At 46.2% G+C, this 20162-nt stretch overlaps 1 protein-coding gene across 3 annotated transcripts in view; it reads left to right on the top strand.

Moving 5' to 3' along the window:
• The window catches only part of LOC137562861 (E3 SUMO-protein ligase ZBED1-like), a 167978-nt gene that overhangs the window by 134323 nt on the left and 13493 nt on the right, over positions 1-20162 (top strand). For all 3 annotated transcript variants that reach the window (XM_068274630.1, XM_068274631.1, XM_068274629.1), the window contains 3 exons: positions 601-696; positions 7312-7407; positions 14765-14819. In XM_068274630.1, coding sequence (XP_068130731.1) covers positions 601-696; positions 7312-7407; positions 14765-14819 — 247 coding nt within the window. The remainder of the gene's footprint in view (positions 1-600; positions 697-7311; positions 7408-14764; positions 14820-20162) is intronic.

The raw sequence follows: 20162 nt of genomic DNA, 5'->3' as shown, positions 1-20162 counted from the left end.
GACAAGAGAGAGATAAGTTGATTTATTACAGAGATGGTGATAGTAGAACGTGCTGCAGTAAGCCAGAACACATTAGAATAGCTTTTTGAACTTGTAGGATGATAAGAAACAGAATGCAATTTTTGTTACGGAGTCTCTTTAACAGCGCAATCTCCTAGACAACAGGCTTACATCATTGTAGACTCTTCAAAAGTAAGGAGGGGGAGATTCAAATTACGTATGTTATCCAAAATAGGAACCATTCTGTCATTTGCATGCTGAGACAAGCTTGTTACTGTAGTAAAAAAAAAAAAAAAAAAAACGTTCCACAATCCTGCTGACACTGCGCAAGTAAAACATACCAAGTAAAAAAGGGGGGGGGGGGGATGGGGGACATATAGGGACTTAATTTTGAAATAAAGTGTGCGTTACATATCTTTTTGGCTTTTTTGGGGGGGAGGGGGGGGGGGAGGAAGCCCTGAATTGTGTTGGAAAAAGACAGCATGCAGCACAGAGGAACGCTCAAGTGAATTTTGATGTTTTCTATAAAGTGTTGCAGGAAAAGTTATATAAATTTGTAACTAATTTCCTTCACTGATCCAATATTCTCTCCTCCTGTAGGATATTATTCCATTTATTGACAAATACTGGAAGAGTCTGACCACACGACAGAGGCAGGAAAAGGAGGCTTGGCCGGATAGAATTGTAAAGATTATGGTACGCTGTTTTATGACAGTTCATTTTAATATCTACCTAAATTTGATAGTGCGCTGTAGAACGGGAGTGTGAAATCTGAGTGATAACTGTTTCCACATTTCCATTTTTAAAATGAGACCCCAGTGAGTGTGGAAATATTGGCACCAGTAGTCTTGCTCAGGGTCTTCTATATTACTGAACTGGCATCTGCAGTGGTTGGAGATTGTCATCTGGAGGGACATGCCTTCACTAGACCTGCAGCCCATACAGGTTCTTGCCTTTGATACGGGCGTTTGTGTTTGGCTGTGACATAACCGATACTGGCACCTACTGGGTGTTTTTTCTGTCTAAAGGCTCAGGTGTTCTGTAGAAGGCTTCTTTGAGTGCAGGTAACCACATTTTTTTTATAGAGAAGTATATAGTTTATATACAGTAGAGCAGTTCTGGCTGTCAGTCAGAATTCTAGTGCCTGGACTCTATGCTGGGGTGAAGATAACTAGAGGAGAATGATCAGCTGGAGTTTGATGTTTAGGAGGGTTAGGGCAGAGAAGGGTTAAAGTAGATCCGAAATAAACTTTTACTCATTGCATAATTGTGTTCCTTTCATATAGTTTATGCAGGGGTCCCCAACCACCGGGCCGCGGCCCACTGCCGGTCCGTGGGCAGTTGCCAGCTGGGCCGCGGCGGGTCTGGCCTCTCGCCCCCCGCGGCTGCCGCTCCTGTCACCTTATAAGCTGGCGGCCGCTTCCTGTCACAGATTCCCCGTAGCCGCTATGAGGAATGCAGCATCTCCTATTACAGCAGCGCTTCCTGCGCAGCTGCTGTAAGGAGGGAAGAAAGCGAGACAGCGCCGGTTTCCATGGTAACGGTGATCGCCGCTACAGGAAGCCGCTGTCTCGCTTTCTTCCCTCCTTACAGCAGCTGCGCAGGAAGCGCTGCTGTAATAGGAGATGCTGCATTCCTCATAGCGGCTACGGGGACTTTGTGACAGGAATCGGCCGCCAGCTCATAACCGGTAACAGAAGCGGCGGCCGCGGGGGGAGGGGGGCTACACTGGGGCACTATACTAGCTACCCTGGGGCACACTGGGCACTATACTAGCTACCCTGGGGCACATGGGGCACTATACTAGCTACCCTGGGGCACTATACTGGGGCACACTGGGCACTATACTAGCTATCCTGGGGCACACTGGGCACTATACTAGCTATCCTGGGGCACACTGGGCACTATACTAGCTATCTTGGGGCACACTGGGCACTATACTAGCTATCCTGGGGCACACTGGGCACTATACTAGCTATCCTGGGGCACTATACTAGCTGCACATGGGGCACTATACTAGCTATACTGGGGCACACTGGGCACTATACTAGCTATCCTGGGGCACACTGGGCACTATACTAGCTATCCTGGGGCACACTGGGCACTATACTAGCTATCCTGGGGCACACTGGGCACTATACTAGCTATCCTGGGGCACACTGGGCACTATACTAGCTATCCTGGGGCACACTGGGCACTATACTAGCTATCCTGGGGCACACTGGGCACTATACTTCCTATCCTGGGGCACTATACTAGCTGCACATGGGGCACTATACTAGCTATACTGGGGCACACTGGGCACTATACTAGCTATACTGGGGCACACTGGGCACTATACTAGCTATCCTGGGGCACACTGAGCACTATACTAGCTATCCTGGGGCACACTGGGCACTATACTAGCTATCATGGGGCACTATACTAGCTATACTGGGGCACACTGGGCACTATACTAGCTATCCTGGGGCACACTAGGCACTATACTAGCTATCCTGGGGCACACTGGGCACTATACTAGCTATACTGGGGCACATGGGGCACTATATTAGCTATCTTGGGGCACATGGGGCACCATACTAGCTATACTGGGGCACACTGGGCACTATACTAGCTATACTGAGGCACTATACTAGCTATACTGAGGCACTATACTAGCTGCGCCGGGGTACCTATACTAGCTATACTGGAGCCTATATTCAGCAGGGGCATGTGTGCCCCTGCTAAAACGCCGCTATCCCGCGGCTAAACAGGGGTTCCTTACCTCCCAAATCCCCTCGTGGAGTCCCGGGGATCTCTTCCTGGTGAGGCAGGGCTAATGGCCGCAGCCCTGCCTCCATGCGCGTCTATCAGCGCGTATCTCCGCCTCTCCCCCGCCCCTCTCAGTCTTCCTTCGCTGAGAGGGGCAGGGGAGAGGCAGTGATGCGCCGCTGATAGACGCGCATGGAGTCAGGGCTGCAGCCATTAGCCCTGCCTCAACAGCAGCAAAATCTACGACCAAGTTGGTCGCGGATTTTGCAGGGGGGATTTGGGAGGTAAGGGACCCCCGTTTACGACTGTACAAAAGTGGAATCCGCACAATGTCGGCAGAATCTGTATATCTTTATTTGGTCATTACACACGACAGGCTAAAACCAGCACCACATGCTGACATGTTTCGGGCGTTACACGCCCTTAATCATAGCATGGGCGCAAGCGAGAAAGGGTGACTCATATATAGAGTGAGGTTACACCCAATATCACATGCTCAGATGGCCCCACCCACAAAGAAAAAAGTGCATATACAAAAACAAGGACAAAAAGTCCCCCAATTAGTGTAGTCTGGTACATAAAAACATAATATAAAAATAAAAATGTAAATGCCTATGATTACACACACTATGACATTACACAGCAATGGATATGATCATCTCAATGATTACAAAGGTTCAAATTAGATCATAAAACTACATGAGAACAACAGGCAGAAATGAACAACCCAGTCACTTCAAGTGACTGTGTTGAGGTCCCATTTTGCATTGAGCCCTCCCGGCGAGCGTGTCCCTAACTGGAAAATCCAATATGCCTCTCGGGTGAGGAGACGTTTATAAACGTCTCCCCCTCTCGTAGGCCTCAGGACACGCTCGATACCCTGAAATGAAAAGGAGGACATATCACCTGAATGGACCAATCTAAAGTGCTTCGCTACATTTGACACCTCCAGAGTTAACCAGCCAGCTCCCCTATAGTGTTCTGCTATACGTTGTCTAAGATGTCTGGTAGTACACCCCACATATTGAATACGGCATAAAGAACACGAGATTAGATAAATCGTGTACTTCGTGTCACAATTCATATATTGTTTTATGGGAAAAGTTTTACCATTAGACAAAGAAATAACAGAACGAGTGGGCTTATGTACAGCACAATAATGGCAGGTTGAAAAATTACATTTGTAGGAACCAAGGGTCGCGCGTGCCGTCCCAGACGACCAGCAGGTCGTCTATATATCTGCCGACATTGTGCGGATTCCACTTTTGTACAGTCTTGGATTCGAGGTTTTGGCAGCCTGCTTTCCTGCACTGTCGGCGGACGGAGGTTGTGAGCGGAGCTCCACAAAATACATTGGACCCCCGTTTAGCCGCGGGATGGCGGCGTTTTAGCAGGGGCACACATGCCCCTGCTGAATATAGGCTCTGAAGCGAGATTTAGTCTCGCTTCAGTGTCTCTTTAAAGAGAACCCGAGGTGGGTTTGAAGAATATTATCTGCATACAGAGGCTGGATCTGCCTATACAGCCCAGCCTCTGTTGCTATCCCAAACCCCCCTAAGGTCCCCCTGCACTCTGCAATCCCTCATAAATCACAGCCACGCTGCTGACAAACAGCTTGTCAGAGCTGGCTGTGTTTATCTCTATAGTGTCAGTCTGCTGCTCTCCCCGCCTCCTGCAGAACTCCAGTCCCCGCCTGCATCCCTTCCCTCCCTGCTGATTGGAGGAAAGGGAAGGGGGCAGGGACCGGAGCTATCCAGGAGGTGGGGGAGCAGCTGAGACTGACACTACAGATGTTAACACAGCCTCACAGCATGGCTGTGATTTATGAGGGATTGCAGAGTGCAGGGGGACCTTAGTGTGGGGTTTGGGATAGCAACAGAGGCTGGGCTGTATAGGCAGATCCAGCCTCTGTATGCAGATAACATTCTTTAAACACACCTCGGGTTCTCTTTAAGAAAGGTATTAGATTTGGCACCCCCTTGAGGTTGTTTTGGTAAGCTGAAGTGTAGAAAGGTCAGAGAAGGTGGAAGATGGGCTGCTTGATGCTAACTAGACCTCATGCATCTGCCTAGGCTGCCTGGTGGGTGATCCTCCTCAGGGTTAGGGGATAAGGTAGGGAATGGATCTTATTCATCAGTTCAGGTTAGGGGTAAAGGGTTAAGGTTACATGTCAGGATTGGTAGAACGTGGTGAAGAAAAGGATTATGTGTTGGGAAAAGGATTCTTCACTAAAGGGACCTGTCAGTTAGTTTGAACTTGAATTCTTGCCATTTAGGCTCAGTTTACACAACTCCCATTCTATATGTTGTAATGTATGTTATCTTCATAGCTTGAGGCCGGTTTCACACTGCGAACTGACGCTTTTAATGCGGTGCGATCTGATGATTGCATCAACAAAATAAGCCTTCCCAGATACCTACTCTAATGCGCAGTAATAGGATTCAGAGTTGCTGATGAGAGCTTAAAAGAGGCTCTCTAGCACTTAGTTCCTGTGGCAGAAATATGAATTGTGTGGAAGTGGATTGAAAAAATACACATCTGCAGCGCCAATGCCAAACATTTTAAAATCTCTGTGTCGCCAAAGACTTGCATGACTTCCATCTCGCCGCACATCGGCATGCATGTCGAACAGTGGCACGCTGATGCTATCGCGTCAGACGCAATACTTCTGGGACATTGCAACCAGTGTGAAAGGCCCAGTAGACTTTCATTGCCCTAGCGTCACCCTGCGGTAAAAAAAAAGGGCAACGCAACCCAATGAAAACGTCCCAATGTGAAAGGGGCCTGAACATTTGCTATGTAACATGCTCTTTATTGAACACAATGGCCTCAATTCACTAAGCTTATCTCCTGTCTTTAATAACGTTTCTCAACTGTTTTTAGTGTTATCACTATGGTGATAAGGCATGTAGTATTCACTAAACCATTTACCTCAGGCAAACCTAAACTTAACTCTTCTTTCTTTCTCTGGAAGAAACGTATTTCTTAATTGTATATGTTTACATATATTTTACACTTTTAAGATTTTCACGACAGAGGTCCTTTAAGTTAAGGAGAGATCTTTAAAGGTGCGTACAAAGGCAGTATTGTAACGAACGATGGGTCCGTCAGACCCTCCCGCGGCACGGTCGTTCTGCCGACAGTAGTACGTGAGTACAGGCTGTCGGCAGACTGATAAGACTGTTTTTGACTGATTCGTCCGTTGGATCAGTCAAAAACAGTCTTAGCAGTCTGCCAACAGCGTGTACTCCCGTACTACTGTTGGCAGAACGACCGTGCCGGAGGGTCTGACTGACTCGTCGTTACAATACTGCGTGTGCACGCACCTTAAAGTTAACATTTCAATCCTTAAAATAACTCCAGAATTCAAATGTTAAAGAGAGGGTCCTAGCTGGAAATGAAAATAAAAAAACTGCACTTACCTGGGGCTTCTTCCAGCTCCTGGCAGTCGATCGGTGCCCTCGCCACAGCTCCTCTCCCTCCCGGCGTAGAGCGGTGAAGACCTCACCAGGTCGGCTTCCAAGTCAGCTTCTGTGCGCTCCACGGCGGGGGGTCACGTGGTGCAGGGACGTCATTGGGTCACTACTGCGCAGAAATACTGCGCCTGCGCAGTAGAGACCCGATGACGTCACGTACACCACGTGACCCGTGGATCGCACAGGAAGCCGACCTGGCCGAGGTTGGCTTTTTCACCGCTGGACGCCAGGAGAGGGAGAGGAGCTGCTACGAGGGCAAAGATCGACTGCCAGGAGCTGGAGGAAGCCCCAGGTAAGTGGAGTTTTTTTTTTTTTTTTTTATTTCCAGCGCGGATCTTCCTTTTAAAGACAGGCTGTTAATTAACTGCATGTGAAAAAAAACTACAGAGGAGGTAACTTAAAGTGAACCAGAGACGAAGCACCATTGTGTATTTTCCCATATATATCAGTAGGAACATTAGAGAAAACACCTAACCTGATTTCTGTTTCATTCTGCACTGCACAGCTTGCTTCTTATCAACCCTAATAAAATCCCCGACTGAGCATTCAGTCTGGCTTTGCTATGACTCTGCTATAAAAATTCCTGAGCAGAGCCAGCAGGGGCCAGGCTTGGGCTTGAAAAGACATGAGAAGACAGACTGAGCTATAAATATTCCTGAGCAAAGCCAGACTGAATGCTCAGTTGGGGGTTTTATCAGGGTTGATAAGAAGCAAGCTGTGCAGTGCTGAATGAAACAGAAAGCGGAGTAGATGTTTTCTCAAATGTTCCCGCTGATATATATATGGTAAAATACATGAGGGTGCTTTGTCTCTGGTTCTCTTTAAGGACTGAAGTGATAAGATAACTCTGGCTGTGAAAACGTATCTTCTACACCTTAATAAGACAAGAGGGATGTGTGCTGGTAAGTTGTTTTTTTTTTTTTCTCTTACCTTATTATCACCAGCATGATCTTAGTGAATTGAGGCCTATGTCTGGAAACGCACCACTGTTGAAATGCACTCTTCATAGTTACTGCTTATGACTGGTATTTTCTGTGCACAAAGAACTCTGAGAAGTGTACTGAATGACCTGCTATGCTTTCAGACTAAAGAGAGAGATGTATTTATAGTGAAGGAGTATCCAGACCCAGGCAGAAGGGACCCTGAAGACGATTATCCAAAATTTGGCCTTCTTGATCAGGTAATAAAAGCCTACATATGAGGTCTCATTTGAGAAGTGTTTTATGCTTAACCTCCCTGGCGTTCTATTAAGATCGCCAGGGCGGCTGCGGGAGTTTTTTTTTTTTTTTTTTTTATAAAAAAAAAAGCTAGTTGGCTGCATGAAAGCCCACTGGAGGGCGCTCCTGTAGCGTACTTCCGATCGCCTCCGGTGATCAGAAGTAACAAGGAAGGCCGCAATGAGCAGCTTTCCTTGTTTCGCTTTCCTCGTCGCTATGGCGACGAGCGGAGTAACGTCATGGACGTCAGCCGACGTCCTGATGTCGGCCACCTCCGACCCAGCCCTTAGCGCTGGCCGGAACTGTTTGTTCCGGCTGGGGGGACCCTCTTTCGCCGCTGCACACGGCGGATCGCCGCGCTGCGGGGGCGATCAGGTAGCACACGCGGCTGGCAAAGTGCCGGCTGCGTGTGCTGCTTTTCATTTGAAAGAAATCGGCCCAGCAGGGCCTGAGCGGCAGCCTCCGGCGGTGATGGACAAGCTGAGCTCGTCCAGACCGCTAAGGAGGTTAAAGAGTAACTGTCGTGCATAAAATCAAAAGTCAATTCTTTATTTTTATCTGGTAAACAAGTAATAAGGATGCTAACAAGGCAATCAAAAAAAGTTGAAATCACTTACTTTTCTTGTTGATGATAAATGATCATTCCCCAGTTTACCTCTTATTTGGTACACAAAAAGGAAGTTTCAGGGCATGCTGGGTTGTCCTGTTTTGCTTCTCTACTCCCCCTTAGACTTGCCGTATTTTTCAGACCATAAGACGCACTTTTCCTCCCCCAAACATGGGTCCGGATGCTGCAAATTCTACCCCTCGCCAGTTGTCACCCCCTTTAAATCTTGTGTCCCTGCGACTGTCCAGTCCTCCCGTCTGTTTAAGGAATCTGTGTATGGTTTATATCCTGTAATACATGATCCGCAATGAGTGTACGTGTCCCCGGGGCTGTCCCGTCCTGCCCCTCTATACTGGTGTGTTGCCGCCCCCTGTCCTCGGCTGTCCCGTCCCCTCAAACTACTTTCTACTTCTCTCTAAGGGTTACGTGAGGAGTGTGAAGGCTGCCGCTTACTGCTGGATGCATAGCGATGATCAGCGATAATCCTCCGTGCGAAAGCCGCCGGGTGGTCCGTGCGCGCTGCCAAAGCCTTCCTCGCTTCACTTCTGGCTTTTATCACCAATGCAGAAGTGAAGGGAGGAAGGCTTTGGCAGCGCGCACGGACCACCTGGCGGCTTTAACACGGAGGATTACCGCTGATCATCGCTATGCATCCAGCAGTAAGCGGCAGCCTTCACACTCCTCACGTAACCCTTAGAGAGAAGTAGAAAGTAGTTTGAGGGGACGGGACAGCCGAGGACAGGGGACGGGAGCACACCAGTATAGAGGGGCAGGACGGGACAGCCCCGGGGACACGTACACTCATTGCGGATCATGTATTACAGGATATAAACCATACACAGATTCCTTAAACAGACGGGTGACAAAGAAGACATGGGGACAGACTAGTACAGGGGTGACTTAATACCACACAGGGCATTTTAAAGGACACGGGGGACAGTTAAGAGTACATGGGTGGCATCTAAAAGCACACGGCGGGCACTTAAAGGACTCAGGGGGCTCTTTGAAAGACACAGGGGACACTTTAGAGAATACAGGAGGCACTTTAAAGGGCACAGGGCACTTAAGACAACACAGGGGGGCACTTTAGAGGACAAAGGGGCCACCTTAGAGGACAAGGGGGGCATTTAAGAGGACACAGGGGGACAGAGGAGGTCACATGGGAGACACTAAAGGTACAAAAGGGACACAGGGACACGAGGTACAAGGGGGACATATAAATTGAGGAGGGGAGAAGATCCACAAGATGCCTCTGTACCATGGATGCACCAGGTTTAGTATTTTTTTTTCCTGGTTTTTGTCCTCTAAACCTAGGTGCGTCTTATACTCCGGAGCGTCTTATGCTCCGAAAAATACAGTAACTAATGCAGTCTGATTGGCTGAAGCCTCTTTCCCTCCTGTTTTCCCCTCCCACACCTCTGTTCCTCTCTGATTGGCCAATATTTCTCATGCTGAGACAATGCACTTTCTATAGTGAAGGGTGGGCAAATCAGACAGAGGAGAGTAAGGGGGGAAATTACATCAGGAATGGTTTCAAAATAGCCACACTTAGAATGGGAAATGCTAAGAAGAATTTTTTTTTTTACTGTAAAAAAATCACTAAAATCAAAACGTGGACAGTATTATACATGTGTTATGTAAGTAGAGCAAGTATTTATCTACTTATATATGTGTTGTTGTTTTTCTGAGATAGTATGGCTGACCGCTCCCAATCAGGGACTAGTCCTGTCATCCCAGCACACAGCAAGTTTATCAGCTAGCTGCGTGCACGTGCCTAATCTGTACGTTGAACATGAGAAAGAGCCAGACAGCCAGCAGGGACACAGTGGTACAGTGCCTATCGGGTACCTGTCCTGTCATCCCAGCACACAGCATGGTTATCAGCAGTGTGCAGGGATGACAGGACAAGTGCCTGATCAGCACCAAAGCATACCATAGGATCCAGCAGAGGATGAGATGGCAAACTGGGGAAGGCAGGAGGAGACACAGCTCAGGAACAGCAAAGTACAGAGGAACAGGAAATGTTCTGCTGAGAGACACTTCCTGATAGAAATAGAAGACATCCCCTGAAAATAAGCTCTAGCAGATGTTTTGGAGCAAAAATGAATATGACACTGTCTTATTTTCAGGGAAATACAGAATATCACAATCAACAATAGTGCCATACAGGACTCGACCCCAAAAGCGGATATATATCCAAAATGTATTTATTCCATAGTGCAGAGATACAACATGAAAAGTAGCACAATGTTTTAGGCGGAGGCCCTTTCTCAACCACTTGAGAAAGGGCCTCCGCCCAAAACGTTGTGCTACTTTCATGTTGTATCTCTGCACTATCGAATAAATGCATTTTGGATATATATCCGCTTTTGGGGTCGAGTCCTGTATGGCACTATTGTTGGTTGTGGACTGTTTTTGGAGGAGTGATGGACCTCTTGCTCAATTAGGACTTCCCACATCCTATTACTACATATCCCTGAGGCTGGTGGACTGTGTTTGTTTGCTGTCAAATACGGAATATCAGCATAACAACATGGTGCCCAAAAGAACGATAAAATTAAAATCCATTTTAAGAAAACCTGTAACAAAAAAAAACCCTCCCCTGGCGGGTACTCCGGGTGCAGGAAGCCTCCGGATCCTATTGAGGCTTCCCCCGTCCTCCTCGGTCCCACGGCGGCGGCGATAAAGCTCCCCGAACAGCAGGGATGTAAATGTTTACTTTCCCAGCTCAGGCGGAAATAGCCGATCGCTGTTGGCGCGCTCTACTGCCTGCGCAGTAGTGCAGACCTGACAGAGATCGGCTATTTTCGCCTATCTTCGTGCGGAAAGCCGCAACAGCGCCCCTGCTGGAGCCAGGAAAGGTAAATAAATCAGTGCTTATTAGCACTTGTCAGGCTTGTCGAGGGAGGATTGCCGGACACTACGGGGGAGCCAGCAGTGGATTGCCTGCAGCTACAGGGGAGGGGGAAGCCTCATTGGGATCCTGAGGCTTCCGCCTCCTAAGGTGAGTACCCCCCAGGAGAACTTTTTTTGCTACAGGTTCTCTTTAACCTCCCTGGCGGTAAGCCCAAGCTGAGCTCAGGCTAAGCCGCCATGAAGGATTTCTCAGGCCCTGGTGGGCCGATTTGTAAAAAAAATTTTTTTTAGTTACATGCAGCTAGCACTTTGCTAGCTGAATGTACTACACGATCGCCGCCGATTCGCCGCACCCCCCCTCGACCCCTTGCGCAGCCTGGCCAATCACCGCCAGGCAGCGCAAAGGGGTGGATCGGGACTCCCTCCGACGCCATGAAGAGCGCATCGGCGAACATGTCGTGAGGTTTGGCTCCCAAGCATATGAGAGGGAGGATCTGTCCAGAGGACAGCAGAGCGTATAATCACACTGATGAAGGCCACGTCTTAGTGGACGGAACGCGTGTGGGCGTGTTTGTGAGGACGCTGGGCTGGAGGGACTCCTGGAGACAGCATGTTGCTGACACACTGATGACCCTGAATAGCAAGTTTTAAGCTGTTTGCCCTGACTGGGCGCTGCAGACACATCCATCTATTCACAGGTACCTGTGACCCGCGGGACGCCGCGGTGAGTTGATTGTTGGAGAGGAGCTCTTTCCAAGCGGAGAAGGTAACCTGATTTATCTATGTTCTGAGGGGGCAACTGCCCGGAGAGATCTAGTTACACTGGATTGATTTATGCACTGAGTGCTGTCTGCGGAGCTACTTGTTGCCAGAGGGCTTGTATGGAGCAAGGACTGTTCATATGCACATGAATCCATCCAGGACTGGTGATATGCTTTAGAGCAGAAATAGATCTGTTTATATCAAGATTGTCCTGAGTTTGATGTGGAAAGATATTCCTGTTCCAATTCAGCAAATCACAGGCACATGCAGTATAACAGATCGGCCGATCTAAATCTGTAGTGTATGTGGATTGAGTGTCCGATTGCATGTACCAGGAGTGCTCCTGTTCATGAATGCCCGTGTCCTTGTTGTTTTTAGGGGTTTGGGTTTTTCAGAGGGGTGTTTGGTATATTTTTCTACCAATAAAATTATTTTTGACATCAAGTTCCGAAGAGTGGCGGTTGTTCCTAAATTTTATATTCATGAACAACGATAGTGTGCCTGTCATATGCGCGCCTCCTCAGCTAGTCGTGTCAGTGCTGCTCATTTGTGTGTGACTTTCGTTTAGCAGCAGCGCGGCATGTAGCTGAGGAGACCTCGGTGACCCGGAAGTATTAGTTCCCGGCCGCCGCCATTTTGCATGACGTCACCAAAACGAAACTGAGCGAGGCAAAACGGGGATCACTACAGTGGCGAAATTGATAACATCAGGCATGGGCAGATGTAAGTTATATGGGAAACTGGTTTTTTTTATTAAAATCATGTGCAGTTAAGGTTCCCTTTAAGAGGAAGGCAAGTATTGGCTTACCTTCTAGTATTGGCTTACCTTCATAAAATTTTCTCAGTCAAAAGGGAGGTTTGCACTCTTGAGGAAGCGCTAGCCTGGTGTTTATCTAAGCAAGCAGGTAGTTTAGCCTCTGTCTAGTACAAAATACCCATTTGCACTCCATCATTTTAGCTCATGGATGTCAAACTCTGGCCCACGGCTCCATAACATTGGTCTCACAGTGGTTACTTGGATTAACCTTGAAATTGGCCTACAAAATATAAAGTAAAAAAACATTCATGATTTAAACAGTGTTTTCAGTACATATCAAGGTCGGCCCTGGACTTGGTCTAAGTTTCAATTTCGACCCACTGTTTATTTGTTTGACACCCAGGGGCGTAATAGACCCTGCAAGGGATGCAGCTGCAGGGGGCCCCATGGGGGGGAGAAGTTTTCTCTGTCCTGAGAGACTGACAACTAAGGGCACGGAGAGAAATCGCTTTCTGGTCTCTGCACAATTGTTCTAATGACTGCAACTGCTCAGCCACTGATAACTAATCATACAATGTTTTGTAGACAGTCCGTATTCCTTGTGCAGCAGGCTCTTGTATACAGCCCCCAGTCTCCCTACCCTTCCCCAAGTGCTCTGTACTGTAGTGACACTGGAGGAGTCTGAAAAGCTAGTTCTGCTCCATCAGAAATGGACATAGTGAGTGTAACAAACTGAGGCTAAGAGCACACTAGTCTGTCAATTTTCCGCACTGTGCGCGAGTGTGCGTGCGTGTGTGCGTGCGTGCGTGTGCGCGCCTCTGTATGAGAACATGCACATTTTATCACACAAGCTAAACTAATCTAATTGATAGAGAAAATGCCTACACTGCTTCACTGCTGTCTGTTTTTCTCTGCATGTGGAAAACGCATTCAAGTGTGCACTAGCCAAATGAATAACATTGGTTCTCAGTTTACCTGTGCAGAAAGCGAGGGGGGGGGGGGCATCCAAAGTTTTGCAGGGGGGCCCAGTGATTTCTAGTTATGCACCTATTGACACCCCTACTTTAGTTTGACAGCTGTCCTGTAAAGTGGGAAAGTTTGCAACCCTTACCTGAGTCATATCATGAGGAATGCTGAAGAATTAGGTCTCTATCACAGGGGCAGCTGACAGGCGATGAATGCACTGATTGTAAGCTGCTCTCTTGCATCGGCCAGGCGTTTGTTGGCACTCGATACTGACGCTGGATGCCCCCCCATAGATTTACATGCCTGTCAGCTGCTCACCTCCACCGGCCAGGTGCTTATTAGTGCTTGGTACTGACGCTGGATGTGCACCTCCCCTCCATAGTCACATTCCTGTCAGCTGCTCTCCTGCCCCGGCCAGGTGCTTATTAGTGCTCGTTGCTGTCGCTGGACGACCCCCCCAGTCACATGATGCCTGTCAGCTGCTCTCCTGCACCGGCCAGGTGCTTATTAGTGCTCGGTACTGACGGTGGATGGGCAGGACAACCCCCATAGTCACATGCCTGTCAGCTGCTCTCCTGCATCGGCCAGATGCTTATTAGTTCTCGGTACTGACGCCGGATGGGCGCCCCCCCTCTCCATAGAGTCACATTCCTGTCAGCTGCTCTCCTGCATTGGCCAGCTGCTTATTAGTGCTCAATACCTGGGCTGGATGAGGGGCCCCGCCCATAGAGTCACATCTGAGCACGGCCACAGCAGTGCTCAGTTGTTACATGTTGTGGTCCTCTGCTGCCCTATAACACCACTGCGTGTGGGCACTTGACACATGGTGTTACAACCGCTGCAATTTGGCTGCATTTAAAAAGCACACAAATTGCACTGGTGGGCGGCAGAGGAGACCCTGAACCTGCCCGGCAAGCGTGCAATTCAGTCACCAGTCTGAAAGAGGCCTTTAGTGCAATGACGGTCGTGCAATTGTAATTACACACAAGTGTATTGTGGACTGCAATCCCAGCTAAGATTTCATGAACCTTTTAGTATTCACAGAGCCAGATATGAACCAGAGGAAGGTTGCAAACTTTCTCCACTTGATAGCAGATCCCCTGGAGCAGAGCTCCCCAACCCTGTCCTCAAGGCCCACCCAACAGTACATGTTTTGCAGGAAACTACAAACATGCACAGGTGAGGCAATTAGTGTCTCAGCAGAGCTCATTAATTACCTGTGTGGATATCCACAACACATGCATGGTGGGCCTTGAGGACAGGGTTGGGGAACACTGCCCTGGAGCATCTCCATAATTCAGGAAGAGTCTTGTGGAAGGAACACCCCTGTAGGCAAATCATGTTATAATTAATTTCTATTTTTGTCTTGTAGAATTTGTCGCATATTGGTCCAGCCTATGAGGACCAGATTGGAGGAGGCTTAAATGGTATGTTTTTCCTGTACAGAGTATATGCAGCATGTGTAACATTCCCAATATTTTGATGTCTCTAATGGCTTCCTCTCCCTCACACCCGACTACCAATAATAGTGTAGGGTTATTATAAATCCCACTTAAGAAGTTTTACATGTAAATGCTTCTTCTTGCTGGCAGATAGCTAGCAGGATCCCCAAGAGCTTGCCATTTAAACTAGTGATGGTCATGTCTAGGAGAACTCATGGAGAGGCATGTGATTTGTTTGATCAGCTGATAATTTGCAAAGCTCTGATTTGCTGTGATCACATCCTGCTTTAGAACATGATCATAACTAGCCAATCAGAGACTTGCATATCTATCACCTGACTAAACTGATCACATGCTTCATGAGTTCTTCTAGACATGATCATGACTACACAGGGCAAGAATTTATTTCAGATGACCTCTCCAACCCTTTGATGCAAAGTGGGTATGGGCATAACGAGAGAAAATGTGTGGCGCACTACAAGTGCTGCAACAACAACAAAATAGAGAAATTATCTCTCCCAACTATCACCTGACCAAACTGATCACATGCTTTTCCATGAGTCCTCCTAGACATGACCATCACTATTCCAAACCACGCCCCTTCCTCTTGCTGAACCACCCTGCTCCATTGTGCCCAACAAGAGGGGAGCAGAGTAACAGCTTTACCTAACCCCCCCCTCCTCAGGGTAGGAACACACTAGGCAGAAACGCTAGCGTTAACGTATATAATGTAAGTCAATGGGACGGAGGAAAAAACGCATATGTACCCGTTCTGCAATGTGGGTTTTAGAAAACACTGAACTTGCTGCACATTTTTCCAAAACGCATCTAAAATGCTCCTAATGTATGTCAATGGTGATGCAGAGGTATAGCGTTTTATTGCGTTTTGTATGTTTAAAAAAAAAAAACATGTTTGATATGCATTTCCGCTTCCTGTTGACTCCCTGGTGATGAGCATAAAACACATAGTAAAAACACATACAAAACGCACAAAAACACTTTTGCTTTTTATTTATGCGAAACGCAAATGCAAGCAAAATGCATGTTTGAAATGCAAATGCACTCCAAAATGCCTAAGCAGCAAAATGCAACCCCTAGTGTGTTCCCACCCTCAGGCTTTGAACACACTAAGCGTTACGTGAAAGGTTGCGTTTTGCTGCATATGCTTTTGTACATTTGCGTTTGACACATGCATTTTGCTTGCGTTTAATGAGTTTGCATTTCGCACATGCATTTCATGCTCAACATTACATAAAAAATGCAATAAAAATCTATACCTGTGCGTCACCATTGACCTACATTATGTGCATTTTAGATGCGTTTTGGAAAAATATGCGTTAAATAAGTTCAGTGTTTTTCTAAAATGTGAACATATGCGTTTTTTTTTCATGCGGCTGATGGACTTTCATTTAACGTGTTAACGCTAGCGTTTCTGCCTAGTGTGTTCTTACCTTCATACTGATTTTTGGTGAGCAGTAGCTTGGCTGCACTTCCTTCTCCCAGAAGGCAGCATTGCTGTACCTGGCAAGAGGGGCTAAAAAGAGCAGCTTTAATCATGTGACCATTGTTTACATCTACATCTGATATTTAGAAGCTTTTGTCCCTTGGGTAATATTGCCGCCAGCGACCAGAGCAGCCGACTGACAGCAACAGGGAATTGTACGAGATGTGCGGAAAAAAGTCCAGGGCCCATATTTATTTATTTTTTTTACCGCTGCAGGAAAACACACATTGCTCCCACTACACTGCGATTGTGTGTTTTTCCATTGCCATCTGACAATGTCAGAATCATCTGATCTGCATGCTAGTTCAGGGTCTATGGCTAAAAGTATTAGAGGCAGAGGATCAGCAGGACAGCCAGGCAACAGCTATTTCTTAAAGGATACCCGAAGTGACATGAGATAGACATGTGTATGTACAGTGCCTAGCACACAAATAGCTATGTTGTGTTCCTTTTTTGTTCTTTCTCTGCCTGAAAGGGTTAAATATCAGGTATGTAATTGGCTGACTCAGTCCTGATTCAGACAGCAAGTGACTACAGTGTGACCCTCACTGATAAGAAATTCCCCTTTTTACCTCTTTCTTGCTCTCGGAGGCCATTTTCTGCTAGGAAAGTGTTGTATAGTTGAAATTTCTTATCAGTGAGGGTCACACTGTAGTCACTTCCTGTTTGAGTCAGCACTGAGTCAGCCACTTACATACCTGATATTTAACTCTTTCAGGCAGAGAAAGAAAGGAACACCGCATAGTTATTTGTGTGCTAGGCACTGTACATACACATGTCTATCTCATCATGCCACATGTGACATGTCACTTCAGGTATCCTTTAACCACTTCAGCCTTCAGTCGTTTTCACTTTATGCATCCGAGCAATGTTCACCTTCCATTCATTAGCCTATAACTTTATCACTACTTATCACAATTAACTTAACTACATCTTGTTTTGTTTACACCACCAATTAGGCTTTCTTTGGGTGGTACATTTTGCTAAGAGCTACCTTACTGTAAATGCATTTTAACAGTAAGAAAAAGGAAAAAAAAAATTCATTATTTCTCAGGTTTCGGGCATTGTAGTTTTAAAATACATGCCTCCATAATTAAAACCCACGTATTGTATTTGCCCAATTGTCCCGGTTATTACACCATTTAAATGATGTCCCTATCGCAATGTATGGCGACAATATTTTATTAGGAAACAAAAGTGCATTTTTTCCGTTTTGCATCCATCAGTATTTACACATTTATAATAATAAAAAAGAAATATTTTATCTTTACATAGATATTTAAAAAGTTTAGACCCTTAGATATATATATTTTAATCGTAATGATTTTTTTTTTGATTTTTTTATTTTTTATTTTTTTGTTAAATATTTTATTTGGGTATTTTTGGGAGGGTGGGATGTAAATAGTAATTTTTTTTATGTAAATATGTTTATTTTTTATGTAGATGTAGTTTTACTTTTTGACCACAAGATGGCAACCCTAGGTTTGTTTACATGGCGTCACTCTAAGCATAACATGTACGCTTAGAGCAGGTATGTCAAACCGGTCCTACGAGGGCCAAGTCCTCACACATTTTTGATACAGCTCAATAGGTCTGAATCAGGATGGTGTGGTCCATCAGGTAGAACACATTCCTCTCATTCTCAGTCCATCCTAAACACCGGCATGGATCTGGCCCTCCAGGCCTGGAGTTCGACACATGTGGCTTAGGGGGACGTAGGAGTCAGAAAAACCGATGGCTTCCGAGAGAAGCCATCGCTTTTTCTGCGTGGGAGAGGAATCAGGGATTGGGCACCATGGCCCGATTCGTTGATTCCTGGGCTAACGATCCGCGGCCGCACATAATGCTTCTCAATGCACAATCAGTGTGCTAGGAGCAATTTGCGGGTTTCCACAGTGGGGTATAAAAAGCCAACACTGCTGATTTTATCGTACAAAGCATGACATTTCCTATCGCCCTGGTCTCTGCTGGCTGCCAGCCAAGAATGCAGATTCGGCCGTGGGAAACCGCTGCTGTTTTCTCACAGCTTCAAGTGTGACCCTTCTATTAGAGGCAGAGGATCAGTAGGACTGCTAGGCAATTTGCATAGTTTAAAGGAAAAATTAAGTGAGATTGATATGGAGGCTGCCATATTTATTTCCTTTTAAGCAATACCAGTTGCCTGGCCAACCAGCTGATCCTCTGCCTCTAATACTTTTAGCCATAGACCCTGAACAAGCATGCAGCAGATCAGGGATTTCTGACATTGTCAGATCTGACAAGGTTAGATGCATACTTGTTTCTGATTCAGACACTACCGCAGCAAAATAGATCAGCTGGGCTGCCAGGCAACTGGTATTATTTAAAAGGAAATAAATATTGCAGCCTACAAATTCTTCTCACTACAGTTGTCCTTTAAGCCAGCCATAAACTTTTTCAAGCTGCATATACAGTGGAGGAAATAATTATTTGACCCCTCACTGATTTTGTAAGTTTGTCCAATGACAAAGAAATGAAAAGTCTCAGAACAGTATCATTTCAATGGTAGGTTTATTTTAACAGTGGCAGATAAGTATTAAGTCTTTTATTATTAGAGGGTTCAAAAACTTATTTCACTCAATGAAATGCAAATCAGTTGCTATCTTTTATTTAAGGTTATTTTTTCGATTTTCCTTTTGATGTGCTATCTGCCACTGTTAAAATAAACCTACCATTGAAATGATACTGTTCTGAGACTTTTCATTTCTTTGTCATTGGACAAACTTACAAAATCAGTGAGGGGTCAAATAATTATTTCCTCCACTGTATTTATAAAAAAATTTGCATCAAAAACTGCATCATCTTGCAATTACTTGCACCTCATTAAAGTATCCCTATTGTTAACCATGTAGAGGTGCTAAATAACACATTATTTACAGTACATTATATTTGGAGAGAATAGTCCAATAATGTTTACTTCTGTGTTATCTATTCTAGCTCCGAATAGCCGATTGGCTGTACAGTATAATCTCGTTATAGTAAACTCCCAAGGGACCAGGAAACGTGGTTTACTATATCAGAAGTTTACTATATCAGAAATTGTCTGCCCTGGTACATTCTCTGCTGCAAAGGAGCAACTTTGTCCTCCTATTGGAGGTACAGTACCAGCACTTGCACATTTGGTGAACTACAAGGTTAAGTATGCCTTTGGGTGCATAGCCAGGCTGGACAAATTGCTGATACAGTATCCAGGGCTCCTTAAAAATTGCAGCCGTCAATGAATAGAGGCAGCCACTCGTTTCCTGTGAGTATTACCAATACCTCCGTGGATCGGACTTGCAGCACGTGTCCTGCAAAACTTTCTGCTCACACTTGAGCCAATCATGAAGCCTCTCTTCAAAAAGCAGCCAATCATAATAAGCCACTCTCATCTGTATTGCGAGAGGCTCCGATACCTCTGCGGGCGGGACTTGGCACTCTACTCTCCGCTCTTCTTAGTTTTGCAGTGAGTAGGACCATTCTGATCTGCACTAAAAGTGAAAGTAGCCTGTACTGTGTTCCACACGCTACCAGGAGCGTCATTGCTAACAAGGGAAGAGATACCCGGGAGTGTGTACAATCTCGCGGGAGGACTGTGGTGATACTTTTATCGGTGATTGCAAAGTGAAAGTGGTAACACTGCATCCTCTTTTGTTTACATTATTATATCCGAGTTTACTATACCAGGTGTTGCTCCCATAGACTTATAATGGAGATTGGCCAGGACCTGGAAAGGTAGTTTACTATTCCCAAATGTTTACTATATCAGAGTTTATTATAACGAAATTATACTGTATATTTTCGGATGCACCGTGCACCCAAATCAC

Source organism: Hyperolius riggenbachi, chromosome 3 (genome assembly GCF_040937935.1).
Source record: "Hyperolius riggenbachi isolate aHypRig1 chromosome 3, aHypRig1.pri, whole genome shotgun sequence".
Lineage (NCBI taxonomy): Eukaryota > Metazoa > Chordata > Amphibia > Anura > Hyperoliidae > Hyperolius > Hyperolius riggenbachi.
The sequence above is the reverse complement of the archived record's forward strand: the minus strand, read 5'-3'. Positions and strand labels throughout refer to the sequence as shown.